The sequence below is a fragment of the Ovis aries genome, chromosome 2, assembly GCF_016772045.2.
Source record: "Ovis aries strain OAR_USU_Benz2616 breed Rambouillet chromosome 2, ARS-UI_Ramb_v3.0, whole genome shotgun sequence".
Lineage (NCBI taxonomy): Eukaryota > Metazoa > Chordata > Mammalia > Artiodactyla > Bovidae > Ovis > Ovis aries.
In genome coordinates, this window is record NC_056055.1 from 47,909,956 (window position 1) to 47,933,173 (window position 23,218).

Here is a 23,218-nt window from a genome sequence, read left to right on the forward strand (position 1 = left end):
TACTTGGCTTTTAACTATGTAAATATATGAATTTCAAAAATTAATTTAAAATAATTAACATTTATCAAAAAGCCAATAACTGGCAAATAATATTTACAACACTATATTACTGTATCAGTCTTATAAAAAGAAGATCAATTACCTTAAAATTATAAGGAATTCTGACAGAAGACAACAACATAATATATGCAAGGGACATGAACAGACAATTCATTTTAAAAAAATTTACTATCCAAGGTACATATAAAAAGTTTCACCTTTCAAAGCAATGAAAGAAAAAGTCCAGATTAAAACAACAAAGCAGCATTATTTTAACCTACTAATTAGCAAAAATTTGAGGAATGAATAGTATTAATGTTGTAAAATGGATACATAGTGAAAGTGTAAGTTAATATATCATTTCTGGAGAAAATTTTGGTAATATTATTCAAAACCTTAAAAAGATGACTGACATCTGATTCAATAATTTCTGCTAAAAATGCACCTTTAAGGAAATAGTTACAAATACAATAAAAGGATTCAACTACAAGGGTATTTATTTTAGCAAAATTTCTTTAAGACTGTCTTTTTCATATCGATTTACCTGAAACAATAAAATAGCCGTACCTGAACTGTACGTCCTGCATTGATATGCTCTTCATGCAACTTGTCCCATACTCTGCACCTCTGATACTGTACGAAAGAAAAGGAAAGGTACTGAATTTTTTAAATCACTAAGTGATTATTCCCAGTTTACCACAAAAATCCCCACTCACCCATCCAAATTTAAACATGCAAGCTAAAAAACTTACTGACTTAGTAGTAGGAATTAACTGTCCAAAGACCATACAGGTAGGAAGTTTTCAAAAACATTACACACAAAATTCTGGCAAATGGTAAAACAAATAAAAACCACTAAATACTATTTACTTTCTTTTACTGAAAAAGAGTATGTATTTTGTCAATAATGCATACTCCTTGGAGGTGAAAAAAATAAAGATTGAGAATGTAAAAGAATGTGAAAAATGAAAAGATTAACAGCATTCATCAGATATTCTTACTATACATGAAGATTATGAAATGTCTGTTAATGATAGAGTCAACTACTGAAAACTAAAATCTCATTTGAGAAGAAGGAACATTGATATCACAGACTAGAAAGTATGTAAAAATGAGAATGAACATTTTATATATTTTAGCTTTTCACCTAGATTATGTTTAGTTTTCAGAGTCTCATCTAAGAAACTTATTGAGCATAATGGAAAATTTTTCATTTGAGAAGAACCATAGCAAAATGTGGTAACATGACAATATTTACACAAAATATAAACAATGTCAAACATCACATATTATTTTTGGTTGAAATTTTAAAAATCCAAATAATTAAGATGTCAGTAGATGTGAATAATAACATTAAACATATTTTTGGTATACCACCTACATACACACACATACACACACACACAAAATCATCCTAGAAATATTCTGAAAGCACATAAACATGAAAATGTCTCATATATACATAGAAGGCCTAATAGATTATAAAAGTAGAGCATTAAAATTTTTTCAAGAGTATTTTTATATTCTCTATTGTTAACAACACAGCAAAAAAGGAAACTCTTGATAATTCCTGAATTTTTTTTACATCATCTAAGAACAATAGCTATTAAGCTTAAAAATAACTAGACTATATTGAAAATATATTTGCCAAACATAAACTTAAAACCACTACCCGATAAAATAAATTTAAAATTTACTACTTTCACTTCTAATAAAAATTGAATGATGCCAGCAGATTCAGTATAAATGTTCATTTAGATAGTATTGTATTAATAAAAAGAAGGGAATGGAAGCCAAAAATACATATCTGAAAACAAGTCACTTTAAAATTTATTACTTAATACTAATCTGTCATGATATTTTTAATAAAAATTAATGTTAAGGAAACAGAGAATCCAGAGAAGTCAGGGCTGCAAGAATCCATGGAGCAGAGTATCAGAGAAGAAAAAGCTTCATGTGAGGATATAACTGCATTAACAGGAGAGGACCATAGAGAGAGAGAGTTTCAGAGATCCACAGGGTTTTGCTTTGAGTCTTCAGCTGAGTACAGAGCAGCACAAGCACATAAGGAAACTACCTGAAGACAGAAAAAGAATCACTGAAAAAGACCAGGTAGGCTCATCACCCCAAATCACACAAGCCCAAAAACAGTGCATGTGACCACCAGTCAGAGTAGAAAAATCTCTCAACATACTGGAATCAGGCAGAGTACTCCAAAGTACTGTACTGTGTGGGAGAAAGTTAGGCCTGGAGCAAAGTCTGTTCTGATTCTCTGCAAGCTTAAAAGAGCCTCAAAAGGATCACTGTTCCTAAATAACTTAGTTGTGTCTCAGAATAAATAAAGTTCAAAAGTATTCAAAGAAATTTTGGAATATTCAGTATCCAACAAATTCAGAATGTCTGGCATCCAATAAAAAATTACCATGTATGCAAAAAAAAAAAAAAAAAAGCAGGAAAATATGATCTGTAATAAGAAAAACCAGTCAACAAAAACAGATTTACATAGGATAGAGATAATGGAATTAACAGACAAGGATATTAAAAGTTATGATGTATTCCATGTTTAAGAAAGCTGAAGAAAACTGAAGATACAGAGATATGAAAGATATTTTTTATTCAATTCCTAAAATTAAAAAGATAGCTGAAATGAAAAATGAAGTGGATGAACAGAAGGTTAAGACATGCAAAGAAAAGATTAGTAAATTTAAAAATGTAAAACAGAAACCATGCAAAATGAAACAGAAAAAAAAAAGGCCAATAAATGAATATAGTATCAATAATCAAAGGCCAATTGAAAGCAACATTGAAAACTGTAAGCAACTGGTATGCAGGTGGACTCCCTGAAGGAGAGAAAAAAAATGTGAAAAATTAATGAGATACTGGCTGAGATGGTTGAGTAAGAAGACCCTGAGCTCAGCTCCTCCCACAGGTGCACCAAAATTACAACTATTTTCAGAGCAAGTACGGATAAGAACAACTTAAAGACTACCAGAAGAGATTTTCCACAACTAAAGATATAAAGAAGAAACCATATAGTTTATGGACAAAAGATACAAACTTTCAATCATAAGATATATAAGAGCTAGGGAGATAATGCATAACATGATTAAGATAATTACCACTGCTGTATGTTACATACAAAAGTTGTTAAACAGAGAGTAAATCCTAGTCTGTTTTTTTTCTTTTATTTTGTATCTGTATGAGATGATGGACATTCATTATTTCTTTGTGATAATCATTTCATGATGTATGTAAGTCAAATCATTATGTTGTACACCTTAAACAGTTCTGCATGTCAGTTATATCTCAACAAGAAAGGAAAAAAGAAAAATGAATGGCCAAAGCTTTTCCAAATTTGGTAAAAACTATAAACCCACAGATCCAAGAAACTCAAGGAATACCATAAATAAGAAAATGAAGAAAATTATACTAATGCATATCATAACAAAAGTACTTACAATAAGTGATAGTAAAATCTAAAAAAGAGTAAGAGGAAAAAGGATGTGAAGTACAGAGGAACACAGATAAGAATGATAGAGGACTTCTTGTGAGAAACAGTGCAAACCAGAAATCACTGAAGCAACATCTTGAAAGTACTAAAACAATCTAAAAGTCAACCTAGAATTCTATACCCAGAGAAAATATTTTTTTTCAAGTGAAGGCAAAATAAGATTTTTTTCCAAACACAAAAAAGCAAGCAGAATTCATTACCATCAGCAAAACTACACTACAAGAAATGTGAAAGGAAGTCCTTCAGGTTGATGAGAAAATGATACCAGACAGAAACCTGGCTCTACAAAAAAGTGAGAGCACTGAAAATAGTAAATTCAGTTCAGTTCAGTTCAGTTCAGTTGCTCAGTCGTGTCCTACTCTTTGCAACCCAATGAACCACAGCACGCCAGGCCTCCCTCTCCATCACGAACTCCTGGAGTTCACTCAAACTCATGTCAATGATGCCATCCAGCCATCTCATCCTCTGTTGGCCCCTTCTCCTCCTGCTCCCAATCCCTCCCAGCATCAGAGTCTTTTCCAATGAGTCAACTCTTCGCATGAGGTGGCCAAAGTACTGGAGTTTCAGCTTTAGCATCAGTCCTTCCAAAGAACACCCAGGACTGATCTCCTTTAGAATGGACTAGTTGGATCTCCTTGCAGTTCAAGGGACTCTCAAGAGTCTTCTCCAACACCACAGTTCAAAAGCATCAATTCTTCGGTGCTCAGCTTTCTTCACAGTCCAACTCTCACATCCATACATGACTACTGGAAAAACCAAAGCCTTGACTACACGGACATAAATTATATTACAATAACACTACATAGACTCTGAGAGAAGAAATTGAAGTGTATTGTCATAAAGTTTTTATATGTGAAGTGATATATATAAAACACATCACTTGAAGGTAGACTATCATAAGTTAAAGATGAATATTCTGAACTGTAAAGCAACCATTTAAAAATAAAAACAGAGAAGTATAATTAATAAGCCAATAAAAGAGAAAAAACAGAATCTTAAAAATATGCAATTAATCCAAAAGGGAGTAAAACATGAAAAAAGGGGGAGAAAGAATAGATGGAACAAACAGACAAAAAGAGCAAGATAGTAGATTTAAAGACAACCATTTGATAAACATCTATTCATTATAAAACTTATCAGAAACTTATAAAAGAAGTTAACATCCTCAACCTCATAGAAGCATCTGCAAAAACTCTACAGTTAACATCATGCTTGGTGGTAAAAGATCATTCCCTAATATTGGGAACAAGGTAAGGACTTCTGATCTTGCACTGGAGGCCATAACCAGGACAATAAGGTAAGAAAGGAAGTGAGAGAAGAAAGCAAAGGAGGGAAGGAAGGAAGGGAGGAGGAGAGGGGAAAGAGAGGAAACAGAAGAGAGAAAAGAAAGAAGGAAGTAGGCAGGCAAAGATTAGAAAGGAAAAAATAAAACAGTCTGTCATCATAACTGTCTACATAGAAAATATCAAAGACTCGATTCAAAGAGATGGAAAAGGAATGATGGGCAGATTACCTGTCAAGAGATTTTATAAAACAGTTTGCCTTTGCCAAGGGCTTCTCCTTAGGGCTTCTCTCTAAAAGGTTTTTAAACATAGCAACTTTGGAAGGAAATATTTTCTAGATGCTATTGGATATACACTTTTCACAGAGTGGGCAGAAGGATTTGTCTCAGCACTATTTGCTCTTACGTGGCTTCCAGGCCATTAAGCTTTGCCCCTATATTTCAAGGTGGGTGGAACTCAGAATGACATCCCCAGTGTGATTCAGATTCCGGTCTTTTCCTCTGCTGGATACTGCAGAGGTATTCTAATAAATACCTTTAACTGCTATGAATAAACTGGACCAAGAAAGAGGAAAAACTACAGAAAAAAATCATAGATATTGTTTTTCAGTCATATCAGGAAGATGTTTCATGTTGTTCTTCATGTGTCTTATGTCCTCATGGTATGCAAGTGGAACAGGCACAAGCAGAGAATCCAACATTCACAGAAAGAGCCTTTCCCCTAGACTTTCCCCAAAGAGACCAAAGCACATTCTTATTCTGGTGAGAAAAAGCGGTGTCCACCATTCTCATCCTGTTGAACACCTTGTCTCCTCTAGTTTGTCACCCTCTCTTCTAGTTTATCATTTTGGATAACCCTGATTATGAACCCACACCACCATGTGATGAACGCTTCTGCACAGGAGTTTTCAGGCTTCCTGACATTAATCCCTTTGTGCTCTTTGGCAGTGACACCAGGTCTCTCAGTTTCGCTTTGCCTGCTGGACAAGGAGAACAAATATTCCAAAAGTAGTATCCAGGCTAAGAGTTCTCTCTAGAATGCCTCACCATTTACTTAAACAACTTTACATATTTGTAGGCTCACATTTTATGTCATTTCATCTTCCAGAATATTTTGATTCAAAATTGAAAAACAATGATAATAATCCTGCCTCATACTAGAGTATAAAAACATAAAAGCTAATCATAATTATTAAAAATGATTTTCCAAAATTATATAAGTTTTCACTATGTGCTCAGTGACTCAGTCATATCTGACCCTTCGCAACCCCATGGACTGTAGCCTGTCAAGCTCCTCTGTCCATGGGGATTCTCCAGGTTAAGAATACTGAAGTGGGTAGCCGTTCCCTCCTCCAGGGATCTTCCCAACCCAGGGATCAAAACCAGGTCTCCCACACTGCAGAAGGATTCTTTACCATCTGAGCCACCAGGGAAGCCTAAGTTATTTATTATAGGTTTGGGAAATTTTATGATGATATAACACAGAGAATGTTCAGGATTTAGGAGTTTAGGGTATAAAAGCACTTTAAACCTTATGCTGACACTTAAAAAGATTTATTTAAATTTACGGGCATAGTAGGAAAAAAAAGATGCTTCAGTTGGAGAGAAAAAGACCAAGAAATACTATGGAGCTGTAAAATTATATGTGATATCCAAAGGACTGACGTAAGATCAATGTGTTTGTGGTATAATGTATGCTGGGAAGATGATGAGAAAGAAGCACAGAAAGTAGATGAAAGCTTCTTTTGCTGGATATAAAAGGATATCTCAATGATCTGAATGATCAGAACCCATTATAGGAAAGATGATGGCTTTATGGAGGATTAACCAGGTAGGACAAGAGTACTATAGATGATGAAAAGTTTAAGTATTCAATTCAAATAAATTATTTATTAAACTCAATAAAAAAGAAAAAAAATCAAAGACTCAAAAAGTAAAGCTATATAATATTAACAGATAGTCCAATGAGCATAACCCATAAAATTAGGATTACTCATGTAATGATGATAATAATATCCACTGTACAGTGAGGTTAAAAGTAATTCACCTTACTGTGTCTACCATATATGAAAAATGTAAAACTCAGACACAAAAGATCTCAGGAATGTTGTGACTCTCCTAATGATTATAAACAATTAACTGACAGCACCAATGTTGAGTACCTGAAAACAATAACGTACTTGCTAAGTAACTCATTTCTAAGTATCAACTTTGCATTCAGGGATTCTTTATATAATATCTCAACCCTCAGAATAACACTATGAGAAAGATTTTAATGTTACCTTTACAACTCTCTAGAGATCAATCACGGGCATCTGCAGATTGCCCATGAATGGTTAAAATGGTGGTGAACCTGAAGGTCTACTGCACAGTGCTGTGTGGGGATGGCGTATTTGTATCTGACCCAGGTTGGAGTCAACCAGGTAATGTTCCACAGGATGTAACTAAGTTGGGATTTGAACAAAAAAAACAAAGTTTGAAAGGTGAGCAAATGGAGTGGATACTGCTAATAAATGTAGGAAAGTCACAGTATTCAATTCTATTTTTTCCATTTTCCTTCTTCACTGGAAAATGAGCATAAAAATAGAACAGTCCACAATAGACAAGATTAAGAGGAAAACAAAAACTAAAAAAGAGTGAGAACAAACTTAAATCATGCTATATTTCAGGCACAATATTAGAAGATTAATATATTTAGCAGCATGGTGATTTCAAGAAAGTAATTTAACCACTCCAAGTCTGCTTCCCCACCTGAAAAAGGAAGACAGTAAGAAGGCTAACCTATCGGGATGTTGTGAGATTAAATATGATAAATACAAAAACTTTATACAGCATTCAACAGATAAACACAATAGCTACTCTCTTTACTATTATTATTATTATTTGCTCACATGTCAAGTAAGTTGTAGAAGAGATTAGTGTCTTGGATGAAGACTGAATAGATGAAACCTTACGTCTCACAACAAAATTCTAAGAAAAAGAAAATAGCTCAGACTCTATGTTTGCTACACAATGTTAAACTTAAATTAGGTTTAATTATTAAAGGCTGTCATTTCAAATACCTGCAGAGGAGAAAAGGCTTTAAATGATTTAATGTGTGTTGGGGGGGGGGAGGGAATTATAAGAAATAACCCCCTAAAAATTTAGTTAAGTTGGGACCACTGACAAACATTTCTAAATGTTTGTTTTTACAAAATGTCATTTTTTTGTATTGTCTATTTGCACAGTGATGCTAGATAGATAAGTTAAAGTTGTACTATAACTTGATGCAATTAGGATGCTTTTGGTTGCAAATAACAGAAAGCTCAAAGTTTAAAGAAATGGCTTTACTAATAAAGATATTTATTACCTCACATAAACAGCACCCTCAAAGTGGGATGATAAATTCAAGGGTAGTTTAGTTCAGAAGCTTACAAGGTTGTCAAGCACCCAAGTTCTGTCTGCTTTATTACCTTCAACAAAGAGTTTTCATTCTCATACTTATCCCCTCCTGGCTATAGTTACATATACAACAGGGAGACATAAGACCAGCAGAACTGCTTCCTCCTGTGTACATCTTTATACAGTAGAAAAGTCTTTTCCAGAAGTTCCATATCCCAAACATGTTTTCCCTCAAGTCTCATTAGTCAGATATGTCTATTTTTCATTGCTAACCAAACACTGACAAGCATGAAATTATCACCATTAGACCCATTATCATCACCAGCTGTGCTGAGGCTTTCCTATCCTATAACACAGGAGAAAGCAAACTGAATCAGGAGTCCAGCAGAAAAAAACTATGAGGGGGGAAATGTGATTGTAAGATTGAAACCAACATTCTCATACTAAAAAGAGAAATGGGAATAGTTTTTGTTGTAATCACAAGTTAAAAAAACAAGTAAATGAAACCAAATCAAAAGTAACAAATCAACAAGACTGATTATATCTGATTTTGTACCACATAGTTCAGGCTTCATACTGCCTAAATAGTCTATACCACTCATTTTCACACCTAATTATATGTTGTCTCATAATATCTGAATATTTCCTATCTTATTTCTTTAACTACAGGGTAAACTTCTTACAGATTAGAGACCTAATTTTTTACATAACTTTCAACGCTAAAAATATAAGAAACAGCAAACACCAGCACTTATGAAAAGCCAACATATATTTATATCCTGTAATAATTTCCCTTCTCATTAAACCTGGCAGATAGAAGAAATATTCATCTCTGCCCTTTTTAAAAATTTAACCAAAATGACAGTAAAGAACTTTAAAAGGGATCAACCCCCAAGAATAATGAGAATACAACAGGAGATATTAACTGACAAGAAACTTTAACAACATTTTGGAAGCTGGAAAGAGAATGGATATGTTGCAGCTGACTTAGTCGAGCAGAGAAAGTTGAAACCCAGGGTTACAGAAGGGGTGGAAAGTGGGAGAGAAAGGCAGTGAGAAGTAAGTTAAAGGAACAGCACTACTCCAGAAAGACTCAGTTAACTAAAGGTACCACAACCAGGTAATCAGGAGGATGTGTATGGTGGGGTATGCTACACAGTAAGTTTTCCCCAAAAATTCTATAAAATGAAACAAAGAAAATTATGTTCAAAGCTTATTATGTTGTTGTTCCTATTAACTATGCTTAAGTCTATTCTATGTTAGATAACAAAGCTGAAATGCTAACACTTCAAATTTCAGGATTACATTCTAATCAAGTCTATCATGTGTAATAAAACATAATGCTGAAGGACCTATGGAATATAGTCCCAGGTGTCCACAGCACACTACCCTCATTGTTTTCAGATGTTGCACAATCACTCTACTAAGGCTTACCTTCAATTTCCCTTCAGTCTGACTTTCTTCTTTTAAATTCATATTGGATGACTGATGGCTAACATAATAAATATTTTATCTTTCTACACCCTTCTCTCAAGAAGACTATCTCTTTTTGAAAATGAGGCACTGTTAGACACCTGGACTCTAAATTTAGTTCTTAACTCTATTGTCCACAGTAGAGGCAGTGGCTTTTTAATGTTTTTACACTGCCATAAAGTATCTACTAAAATATGCTATTCAAACTTATATAGATTAAAAAAAAATCACCATTAAAACTAAACTAGAAGTTCTATAGATAGAATGATCAAGATTATGGACTAAAACATAGCTCAGTGTAAGTCTAACTGCTTAGCTTTAGACATCACCTATACAGTAAATTATTCTGATACCATCTAAAAGTTTCTCAAAAAGTAAAATTTTCAGAAAATGCTAGAGGAAAAATTGTTCTGGCAGAAAAAGATCTATATAACTCTAGAATAATTTTTTTTCTGAAGTCTGGCACAGCAAATTAAATCAGTAACAGACCTGTTTCTATCCCCACCCACCTTTCTCCCAGGGTTCTGGCCTTTCCATCGATTATCGGGTGGTACATGTGGCTAGGATCTGAGGGTAATGACAGCAGGCATTTTGTTTGTGTAGAATAAATACAAAAAAGGGGCAATTTGCCAAAGGGAAAAATGTCAAAGGCAAAATAGGACAATGAAAGAAAGAAAGTCTTAATAGACCACAGTCCACTTATTTCTTCCTTTCAGAATCAATTCATTTGCCAAATTCTTATCTTGTTAACTGAACACTTTCAACATAAGCTCAGGACTTTGAAACACACCTTATCAAACCTCCCACCCAGATATGATTGATCAAAAGTAAACAACTCCATTTCCATATTGTTACAGTGTTAAAAGAACACGCCTTCCTTATTAATTAAAACATGGAATCTTTATTTCTGCTTACCACAAGAATAACCAGTTTACCAGACAACTCCTTCATCCTTTAAAGTCATAATACTTATCATGGAGAAAGAAGAAAGAAACTAAAAGATTATGAAATGTTAACCTTGAATTCTATTCATATTTGCATTGAAATTTTCACCTTATTTTTCTTGGAACTTACTTTCTAAACTTTTACAGAAGACTTAAGTACTAGAAAGACAGTTGGTATCCACGAAATAAAAAGCTGGCACTCTTCTTACTTGTATAAGGTACACAGTTGAGGGTGATAAATACTGTTTATACTGAAAGGCTTAACGACCACTTCCACCTCCCACCCACTCCCAGCCAAAAAACATTTAATGGAGGACCTCACAACTTAAAATTTGTACCGGGGGAGGCTCTCCTGAGAGATCAAATACCACTGATTTGTCCCACAGCAAATAAGACAACACAACCTGCCAAATCCATGCTCAGTACACAGTAAACTTCATGTCCCCATAAATGCCACAACCATTCCATCAGACCCTAGCTGGGCCAGGTTCTATGCAACCTCCACCATAGTCCCTGACGCTAGTTCTTCCCCCTACCTATCTTGTAAGCTGACCTCTAGCTAATATTTGGGCTTTGGGGTTTCCTCAAAGGGAAGCCATGAAGCTGGGAAATTCTCTCATATCAAACAATGATTTACCTCTTTAATCCAAAAGCACTTGAAGAGGACAGGAGTTACTGATGAACACAACCTCACAGTTAAGAAAACTTGCCACTGGGTGAATGAAATTAAGGCAAGCCCTTTAGTGGAAATCCATCACCTTCATATTATAGTCAACTATCAAACAAATTCTAATTACTAACTGCTAATTCATCACTATGTACAACTAAAAAGGCATAGATTCTGTTCTTATATCTTTTCATTAAAAAAGAAATAATATGAGAGGAGTATTTGTAGAACAGAAAAAATGAACAATGTTGTTAAATCAACAAGAGCTACATGTTTTAGCAAAGTCTCTTACCTGGGATTTTCAATGTAGGTGAAATGCACAACAAATATAAATCAGAATATGTAACTCTTTCTTTAGAAGGAAAAGAAAAAACTGGAAAAAAAAAGAAAGAAAATGAAAAAACTCACCTTCTCAATGTTTATCTGGTGCTTTCTTAACCTCTCCAGATCTGTTGGAATTACTATCTTAGTAAATTTCTGGATAGCTGGTTCAAGACGCCGTAATTTCACTTTTTCTTCATCTTCAGACATCCTAAAAAAATGCTGTGTCTCTCCTACTTGCAACAATTATCTTCTCCACTCATGTAGAAAAACCTAAAAGGGAAATATTTAAGAGTTTCAAAAATTAACTTCCATTATTTTTAAAAACCAACAATTAGGTAATTTTATAAGATATTCTGAACATATACTCAACTTGAAGCTGAACCTGAGTGACTTGTTAACAAACTTAAAAATGTTTTTAAATTTATTTATATTAATTAGAGGATAATTACTTCACAATATTGTGATGGCCTCTGCCATACATCAACATGACTCGGCCACAGGCATACATGTGTCCCCTCCCTCTTGAACCCCCTTCCCACCCCATCCTTCTTAAGCTAAGCTAAGTCACTTCAGTCGTGTCCGATTCTGTGCGACCCCATAGACGGCAGCCTACCAGGGTCCCCCATCCCTGGGATTCTCCAGGCAAGAATACTGGAGTGGGTTGCCATTTCCTTCTCCAGTGCATGAAAGTGAAAAGTGAAAGTGAAGTTAAGTCACTCAGTCGTGTCCGACTCTTAGCGGCCCCATGGACTGCAGCCTACCAGGCTCCTCCATCCATGGGATTTTCCAGGCAAGAGTGCTGGAGTCGGGTGCCACTGCCTTCTCCACCCCTTCCTTCCTACAAGTCAGGTATATTCACTTTAAAATGTTTAGAGATTAGGAAATAGAGAATAAAACAAAATCAATGATCATCTCACTTACAGTTAGCTACTCTTTCCATTTTTCCTCCCTCCCATCCCCCTATTTTTTCCATTTGATGTATGTCTTTCCAGGTCTTTTTAATATAATATATGCATATATTTAAATAACTTTTTTCAGAAAACCAGAAGCATACTGTTCAAGTCTTCATCACCCAATGTATCTTTGACAGTGAATAATGTTTTCTAAACAGGTGTCAACTTGCAAAACTGGAAGAAAAAATTTTATTCTTAACATCTCTGCTGAAATATAAACATTTCTCTTGAAATATAAAAGGCAACTCTTCTCATTGATGTTCTTTAAATTGCCTCTTCTCTTTCTTACAGAGTAATTAGCATTGTCTATAATCAATACAAATAACCAGTGACAGAGATGGAATAAGAACCCAGTATTCCTGAGAGTACAATCAAAAGCTCTTTCTAATTCACCAGTAGTTTCTCTACCAGTGTGGCAGACAGTCTAGGGTTATGTATTTGGGGTCAGAGTAGGTGATGATAAAAGCTGTCAAGTGGGCAGGCTCCAGGACCCCATACCTGCTTCAGCTTCAGAAAATTTTGTTTCATTGATTTCATAAATTTGAACTTATTTGATTTTATGTAAATAAAGGTTCTCCACTGCCTAAGTAAGCTTGAAAACCACTCTTGTACATCATGTTTTCATGCTATCTAATTAGCCACAACCTCTCCCATATTAAAAATAGATAAGTTGACTATGTTAATCTCATTGTATGATGGTATCCTAGACTGGGGTGCACAGAGATAAGGGTTCAGGACTTTGAGGAGTCACTGAATCTTTACAAAAAAACTAGGACTATTTTTTAATTATTTCAGAAGATAGAAGTCAATTGCTTTCATGAAATTATCAAAACACTCTATCACTCCACAAACATTAAAAACTATCACTTTAAATAATGTTTCTCTCTTTGAAGTGTTGGTTATACAAATTATCTTATCCACCAGAAACTTGGTCTTTACATTTGATCTAAGTTTGAAAACAGAAAAGGAAAATCTCCAGCCACCATAAATAAAGAGTCTAACAGCTACAGTGGTTAGTGGACATTAGAGTGCACAGGAAAATTCACTGTCAAAAGAGTTGGCCAACAGACCCAACAAAATGGGAAAATTCATAGCTGAGGGTCTAGAGATAATAATCTAAAAATGAAATTAAAATTGGTACATTTTAAAATAAAAATATAAAGAAACAGATTTTTTTTAAAAATTAGATATGAAACACTAACAGGCCAATCTGAAAAGAAACCAAGTAAAAATTCTACAAATAAAAACCTCCAAAGCTGGGCTAAACAGTAAATTTTGTAGCTGAAAAGAGAACTATTGGCTGTAAGCTATCAGTCAGAACAAAGGAAAAAGGAAAAAGAAGATAAACAACATAAAGGATAAAATGAGAAGCTCAATAACAAGTAAGAGTCACATTCCAGTAGTCATGTATGCATGTGAGAGTTGGATTATAAAGAAAGCTGAGCACCAAAGAATTGATGCTTTTGAACTGTGGTGTTGGAGAAGACTCTTGAGAGTCCCTTGAACTGCAAGGAGATCCACCAAGTCCATTCTGAAGGAGATCAGTCCTGAATATTCATTGGAAGGACTGATGCTGAAGCTGAAACCCCAATACTTTGACCGCTTGATGTGAAGAACCGACTCATTGGAAAAGACCCTGATGCTGGGAAAGACTGAAGGCTGGAGAAGAAGGGGATGACAGAGAATGAGATGGTTGGATGGCATCACTGACTCGATGGACATGAGTCTGAGTAGGCTTCAGGACTTGTTGATGGACAGGGAAGCCTGGCGTACTGCAGTCCATGGGGTAGGAAAGAGTCAGACACAACTGAGCAACTGAACTGAACTGAAAAGGCACTATTCAAAGAGAATATGCTAAGAATTAAGATGTAAAATTTCAAACTGAAAATGCACCAAGCAGCATTAAAAAACACAAATTTACCAAAATACACAGATGGGAAATTTCAGAACATTAAGGAAAAAGAAAAACTACTTTAAAAAGCAAAGCAGATATAAAAGACAAACTAAAACAACAAAAGCAGCAACTTTTCATCAAAGCAACACAGCAAAAGACAGAAATATCTTCAAAGTGGTGATGTGATATATATCCAGATTATTAAGAAGTTAGAGTAAAATAATCATTTTCAGGCCTACAAAGACCAAGTTTATTACAAAGCCCTTCATTAAAAGAACTACTAAAAGGCATGATTTAACAATAAAGAAAATAAACCCAAAGGAAAAGAATGGCAAGGAGCAAAAAAAATAATAATAATAAAGTATACTGTTACTGGGTGAACAAAGGAAGGTATGAATAAAAGAACAAATAAAAGATTTATTTTGAACTACCTGATTAAATAAAAATGTTTCCATGTAACTATTTTTCTATAATGTTTTTTATAGCAGCATAGCATCACATTACATGGAGGTTTGATGATTTAATCACCTAATGTTGGCTATTTAGGATGTTTCCAATTTTCCTCTATTATAAACTACACCACAGTGTAATTACCTTCCTTACACATAAGTCCATACAACCATCTATATGATTATTTCTTTAAAATAAATACCTGGAAGTAGAATTAACAGGTAGACACATTTTTTAAGGCTTTTAATATTAGAAATCCCAAAAAAGGGTGTGCCTATTTACGTTTCCACTAGCAACATATCTGGAGAAGGACATATCAAAGTGTCCATTTATCTGGATTAAAGACTTAAATAAAAGACCTGAAGCCATAAAGCTCCTAGAAAAAAACACAGACAGTATACCCTTTGCCACTGGTCTCAGCAACGTTTTTAGATCTTTCTCCTCAGGAAAGGGCAACAAAAGCAAACAAACAAATAGGAGTACATCAAACTAAAAAGCTTTCTCAGTGAAGGAGCCCATCAACAAAACAAAAAGGTAACCTACTAAATGAGAAAAGATATTTGCAAATAATGTATCTGATAAGGCATTAATATCCAAAATATATAAAGTGAAAGTGAAGTTGCTCAGTCGTGTCTAACTTTGCAACCCCATGGACTGTAGCCTACCAGGCTCCTCTGTCCATGAAATTTTAATTGAAACAACTCAATATCAAAAAATGATCCAATTAAAAAATTGGTAGAGGACCTAAATAGACATTTTTTTCCTAGGACACATGAAAAGATTGTCAGTATCACTAATCATCAGGGAAAAGTTAGTCAAAACCACCTCACACCTGTCATCGGTTATCATCAAAAAAGAGAAGAAATAATTAATGCTGGCTGCTGGCAAGGATGTGGAAAAAAGGGAACCCTTATGCACTGTGGTAGGAATATAAATTGGTGCAACCACTATAGAAAACAGCATGGAAGTTACTCAAAAAATTAAAAATAGAACTGTCATATGATTTAGCAATTCTAATTCTGAGCGTTTATCTGAAGAAAATGAGAACAGTAATTGAAAAGATATATGCCCCCCTATGTTCATAGAGCATTATTCACATTAGCAAGATATAGAAGCAACCATTAAGTGTTCGAAGATAGATGAATGGCTAAGGAAGATGTGATACACACACACACACACACACACACACACACACACACACACACAATGGACTACTACTCAGCCACAAAAAAGAATGAAATCTTGCCACTCGAAACAAAATGGATGAACCTAGAGGGTATTCCGTTAAGTGAAATAAGTCAGAGAAAGACCAATATCATATGACTTCACAAATACCTGAAATTTAAAAAGAAAAACAGAACAGAAACAGATCCATAGATACTGAGAACAGACTGGTGGTCACCAGAAAGAAGGCAGTGTGGTGGGTGAAATGCGTAAAATTTCCAGTTATAAAATCATAGGGATGAAGGTACAGCACAGAAAATTTAGTCAATAATACTGCAATGACCTTGCAGGATGACAGATGGTTACTGGACTTATCATGATGTTAAATTCATAATGGATAAAACTGTTGAATCATTATGTTGTATACCAGAAACAAATACAGTATTTTATGTCAACTATACTTCCATTTTGCCTTTTCTGTTACTTGATACTGCTGGAGTCAAGATTGCTGGGAGAAATATCAATAACCTCAGATATGCAGATGACACCACCCTTATGGCAGAAAGTGAAGAGGAACTAAAAAAGCCTCTTCATGAAAGTGAGAGAGTGAAAAAGTTGGCTTAAAGCTCAACATTCAGAAAACTAAGATCATGGCATCCGGTCCCATCACTTCATGGGAAATAGATGCAGACCCTTATGGCAGAAAGTGAAGAGGAACTAAAAAGCCTCTTGATGAAAGTGAAAGAGGAGAGTGAAAAAGTTGGCTTAAAGCTCAACATTCAGAAAACTAAGATAATGGCATCTGGTCTCATCACTTCATGAGAAATAGAAGGGGAAACAGTGGAAACAGTGTCAGACTTTACTTTGGGGGGCTCCAAAATCACTGCAGATGGTGACTGTAGCCATGAAATTAAAAGACGTTTACTCCTTGGAAGAATAGCTAGGACCAACCTAGCGAGCATATTCAAAAGCAGAGACTACTTTGCTGACTAAGGTCCATCTAGTCAAGGCTATGGTTTTTCCAGTGGTCATGTATGGATGTGAGAGTTGGACTGTGAAGAAAGCTGAGCGCCGAAGAATTGATGCTTTTGAACTGTGGTGTTGGAGAAGACTCTTGAGAGTCCCTTGGACTGCAAGGAGATCCAACCAGTCCATCCTAAAGGAGATCAGTCCTGCGTGTTCATTGGAAGGACTGATGCTGAGGCTGAAATTCCAATACTTTGGCCACCTCATGAGAAGAGTTGACTCACTGGAAAAGACTCTGATGCTGGGAGGGATTGGGGGCAGGAGGAGAAGGGGACAACAGAGGATAAGATAGCTGGATGGCATCACTGACTCTATGGGCGTGAGTCTGAGTGAACTCTGGGAGTTGGTGATGCACAGGGAGGCCTGGCGTGCTGCAATTCATGGGGTCGCAAAGAGTTGGACACGACTGAGCGACTGAACTGAAACTTCAATACTCCAACCATTATCTCATATTATCATTCTTCTTAGACATTCAACTGGTGACAAAAAATGGTGTCTCCTTATTTATTCTGCATTCTTTAAGTTACTAATAAGATTGATTTATTATCTATTTGCATGTCTTCTTTCATTAACTGCCTGCTTGTGCTATAGGGAATGTCTTTCTCTTATTATATATAATACATAATAGTCTCACAAATTATCTATTACTTGTCTAACATCATTTCCTAGTTTATCCCATTGCCTCTTGCATTTTCTTCCACTATGCAGATTATTTAAGAAGCTATCTTTATATATACTATTATTCCCATCAAAATGGTTTTGAAAGTACCTGGTATTCAAACTGGTATTCCAATGCTAAAGGAACTAAAACATGCCTTCACATGTCTCTTCTACACTACTTCTAATCCTATCACTCTAGTCAAACAGCACAATATGCATAGCATATTACAAGTGTCTTATTTGGCCTTCCTTTAGTCTCTTTCCTCTCTCCAATCTTCCCCCATAGATTATCACCAATTAATATATCTAAAACACCAAAGGCAACATGCTCCTCCTTCGGACAAACACTTCCAAGAGTTTCCTATTATCTGAGCAAGAAAATACAATGTTCATAAGTAATCCACTCATTCTATTGAAATATCATCCAAATCTCTACTTTTGGCTTTGCAAGGTGTTCCCTCTGTCTAGTCACTCTTTTATAGCCCATCTGCCTCTCAACTGTATGTAGCATTTGAGATACAACTCAAATGATTCTTCTTTCTCTTCCATTAATCAGTTTTTGGTATACTTGACAAATCCCAATTATTGACTATTTGGCTTATCTTCACTGTTCCCCTATGCTATGATGACAGCTTTCTTTTTTGAACTCAAAAAGTGTTATTTCCAGGTCAGAGTACATGACTTTGCCCCTTAGCATTTTGTGCTGAAGGAAAAACCTGCTGCTTCATAAGGGCCATCTCTCAGGGCAGAAGTTCTGGCCCAAGAGACTTTTCCATCTCCTGGTTTCCTTCTAGAGAGTGCTTTTTTCTTCTCTCTACCATTTCCATTTCCATAAAAGTATAATAAAATTTCCATATAAAACTAAGAAGAGACCATAACATTCAAACAACTGCATAAGGCATAGTGTTACTGCAACAAATTGTCCAACAGTTACTCTGATGACAAAGTAGCTCAAATAACATTTGTAAACTATTATGGGAAGGTCTTAATACAAAATGTGGCTTAAGAGTGTGACTAAATAACAAGTTGAAAATATTTTCAGCATTTCTTGATTTTTTAGTCAAAAAACTGGGAAATATTTCTGGTATAATTCAAACACAGGATACAAAATATACTTACATTAACATCACAAATATTTAAAATATGCTTATGAAAAAGCTAGTGGGAACACAAAAATGACTAATTTCCCAAACTTCTGCAGAGTTGTATTACTTTTGACTTTTTTTTCAAGTGTAATGGAATATGTGGGGGAACAGAATTGTATCATGACAATGCTGGTCGATACACAATTAAAATACATTTATCAAAACTTACAGAACTGTATACCACAAAAGGTGAAATTCTGTACATTAAAAAACAAAAACAACAAAATGTGGGGGAACCCACAATGAAATACAAACTATAAAAAATAAACTGTATTACAAATGAACATAACCACACTGAAAGCAGTGGTGGCAGAAAATAACTAATACAGGTGACTTTGGAAAACAGATGCTGGACATTGGTGTCTAGATGTGAGATACGGGGCTTCCCAGGTGGTGCTAGCAGTAAAGAATCTGCCTGCCAACGCAGAAGATGTAACAGACGCAGGTTCGGTACCTGGGTCAAGATCCCTGGAGGAGGGCATGGCAGCCCACTCTGGTATTTTTGCCCGTAGAATGCCATGGACAGAGGAGCCTGGTGGGCTACAGTCCATAGGGTCACAAAGAGCTGGACATGAGTGAAGTGACTTAGCATAGCACCGCACAAACTAGATAACACAAGGTTAAAGACAACAACAACAACAAAAACTACACACAACTCTACTGTTCTCTAGTTAGTAAATTTGTTTCTCATAGGACTATGGGTTAGGAATTCTGAACTAACAATACATTATGTATATTACTAGGATTGAACAAATAAAAAAAATATATTTTGTAGAACACAAAAGCCAGATTTCTCACTGCTGAAGAGAGAAGTTACAAATAAGGGGCAAGACTATAATGAACAATGTGGTATTTTTCTAGAAATAGAAGTATCAGAATAAACTCCAGTTTAAAAACATACATATATATATATATATATAAAACATGTGTATATATATAATTACATGTGTATATATATACACATATAAACATAAAAATAAAATATAAATCTTTGTAGATGCATGGGTACATATGTGTGTGTATATATATATATATGCCTGTATCTCCATGACACAGATACACAGTTGACCTTTGAACAATACGGATTTGAATTGCAAGGGTCTACCCACAGGGAAATTTTTTCAATAAATACTACATGATCTACAGTTACTTGAATCTGCAGATACAGTACTGCAGATACAAAAAGTCAACTATGGAACCTCAGTGATTTTGGTATCTGCTGCAGGTCCTGGCGGAGAAGGCAATGGCAACCCACTCCAGCACTCTTGCCTGGAAAGTCCCATGGACGGAGGAGCCTGGTAGGCTGCAGTCCATGGGGTCTCGAAGAGTCAGACACGACTGAGCAACTTCACTTTCACTTTTCACTTTCCTGCATTGAAGAAGGCAATGGCAACTCACTCCAGGACACGACTGAGCAACTTCACTTTCACTTTTCACTTTCCTGCATTGAAGAAGGCAATGGCAACTCACTCCAGTGTTCTTGCCTGGGGAATCCCAGGGATGGAGGAGCCTGGTAGGCTGTTGTCTACGGCAGCCTAGAGTCACACAGAGTCGGACACGACTGAACCGACTTAGCAGCAGCAGCAGCAGGTCCTGAACAATTCTCTTGGATACTAAGGGATGACTGTATAGCTAGCTAGAAATATACACATTTATACATATACAATGGGCTTCCTTAGGTGCCACTAGTGGTAAAGAATATGTCTACCAATGCAAGAGACACAGGAAATGCCGGTTTGATACCCGGGTCAGGAAGATCCCCTAGAGGAGGAAATGGCAACCCATCCCAGTATTCTTGCTTGGAGAATCCCATGGACAGAGGAGTCTGGTGAGCTACAGTCTATAAGGTTGCAAGATGTTGGACATGACTGAGGGACTGAGTGTGCATATATATAAAATATACACACACACACCCCCCTTTCTAGATGTCTTCTGCCAGGTACTAGAAACAATGATATGCCAGTAGCAATGAGCACACCTAGAGCCCAGATCCTTTGGTGTTTAAATAGTACTCTCCAAAAAAGAAACCAGGGGTCTTTGGAGAACTGGTGGATTCCAGGATAGGGAAAATGTTAAGAGAAGCCTGAAGCATCCTATGAGGCCAAAAAGTAAGGTAGTTTAAAAAAAAAAAAAAAGGCGGTCAGGGGGTGGATGGGAGTCTATTAAAAGGGCACAGGAAGCAATCTGAAAAAAAACTTCCAATGGATGAAGTTGGAACAACTTGAGACATAAAATAAATAACAAAAGTGTAGGAAAATAACCAATAGAAAAATCAATGAGTCCATACTGATACAAAAAATTAATAAAGAAATAGGATAAAGGGACAGCTCTTCCTTACCAAAAAATTCCAATTAATAAATTAAGAAGGAATGGGGAAACAAAACATCACTGTAATAATTACTGAAAGCAAGATCCATTAATGGATGCTAAAATCAGCAAATTAAAGCTGGAGGGGAAACAGGATATCTGAATGGTTTAAAAGTTCTACCCCAAGATACTAACTAAATACAAAGAGGAAAACAGTTATTTTACAGTAGAGAATCCCAGCAGATACTACCTTAACCAAGTGATCAACAATAGTGTCATTTCATGCACTCCCTTATGATAAACTATTGAGAAAGGCAAATACACTTCTGTGGTATTAACAAAAATATACAACCGTAATGTCATTCTGAGAAAACATCAGACAAAGCCCAACTGAAGGACACGCTACAAATAACTGACCAGGACTCTTCAAAAGTGCAATGGTCATGAAAAACAGGAAAAGACTTCAAAGTTGTCACAGATTGTAGACGACTAAGGAGGCATGCCAACTAAATGCAACACAGGATCTTAGATTGGATCCTGAAACAGAAAAAGGCCGTTGATATAAAAAGTGATGAAATCTGAAGAAACGGTGATTTAGTTAACAGTGTTGTACCGAAATTAATTTCTTCCTTTTGGTAACTAACTGTATTATAGTTACATAAGATGTTAACATTAAAGGAAACTCTAGACAACTCAGATACTTCTGTAACTTTTTTGTAATTGTAAAATTATTTCAAAGTAAAAAGTCTTTTAAAATAATATGTGAACTGTTTCACATAAGACAGGTCAAACATTTAGAAGTCAAAGAACTGCAATCGTATTCACGGCACTTAACACTTGCGGCGGGGGAGAGGTGAGGGTGCCAGGTGCTTTACAAACTTAACCTTGAGTGCTTACAACTATTACCAGCTGAGCATCATACTACTCAATAAGGAAAAAGTACTGGGATACTAACCAAATTACTTAAGGTTATTTATAAGGGAAAAGCCCGTTTCTCAGGAAAAGTCCAAAATTGCAGGCAATGTCCCCTTCCAAAAAAAGTGATGAACACCTTCCCACATTTGCCTACGCCGGTGGCACCAAATTCCCTCAAGCCTGTCGCCTAGTGTTTCTGACTGGGGGAAGGGGTACTGACTTTGGAAAGAAAAGTCAAGGCCCTTGGATCGACCTCCCATATGATCTGTTTTCTGAGCCTCCGATTCCGAATTTTAAAAAGGGGGGGACTTCGATGTGGGGCTTTCTGCGATCCACCGCCCTCTCGCCGGTCTGGCTGACAGGAGGCTGGCTCCCACCTCGCGCCCCAGGACCTCCCTTCACTTCCCTTGAGCCTCGTACCGTCCCTCGCAGTGTCATCCACCGCGCACCTGGGCCACAGAAACCAAACGCCGTCTCCCCTCACTCCCGCCCAGGAACGGGTGCCCGGGCCAGCCTCTGGACCGAGACTCCGGCTACCCTGACGATCTGGGACCCACAGTGCGTCAACGGGCAGGGCAGAAGACGGAAACTTTTCCACCCCGAGACCCAGGAGGCCGTCAAGCTCGCCCGGTCGGCAGCCTCCTTATACCCGCTTCGAACAGCGCCTCCACAACCGAAAACGCCACTTCCAGAAGTCGAGTAGGGACCCCACAGCGCTCGCACTTCCGACCTGATGCCCTGCTTCCTGTGGGGTGTCCCTCCCGCGCCGGGTGCTGGCACCCTGCCCACCACTTCGGTCACGGCCTGACACCCCCGAGGCGGCTTCTCGCGAGCCCCTTACCTCCCGCCGGGGCGCCGAAGGCTGGTAGGTGTGCAGGGCGCAGGCGCAGGGGCGACGGGGGCGGGGCGTCGCGATAGGCGGACGGTGCTCCGCCACGCCCCCTCCCGCCCAGGTCCTGCCTTGCGGGGTGTGGCCGGCACTCCGGGGTGTACAAACGGGGTTGCCACTCTGGACTATTTTACAAGCTGGTCTTTATTTGCTGTGGGGCGGTAACACTGGAGCTAGGAGGAAGGAGACGCACA

General features: G+C 36.7%; 1 protein-coding gene across 4 annotated transcripts in view; it reads right to left on the reverse strand.

Annotated features, from left to right (window-relative positions):
- The window catches only part of STX17 (syntaxin 17), a 71,757-nt gene extending 48,749 nt beyond the window's left edge, over positions 1-23,008 (reverse strand). Inside the window, exons 1-3 of one of the 4 annotated variants that reach the window (XM_027964392.2) lie at positions 22,977-23,008; positions 11,706-11,891; positions 607-672 (exon numbers count right to left, since the gene is read on the reverse strand). In XM_027964392.2, coding sequence (XP_027820193.2) covers positions 607-672; positions 11,706-11,828 — 189 coding nt within the window. In that variant the 5' untranslated portion in view covers positions 11,829-11,891; positions 22,977-23,008. Of the gene's footprint in view, positions 1-606; positions 673-11,705; positions 11,892-22,555 lie in introns of all 4 variants that reach the window. The other 3 variants (XM_004004222.5, XM_060409241.1, XM_042243197.2) reach the window with 3 other exon arrangements.
- Positions 23,009-23,218: the final 210 nt, after the last annotated feature.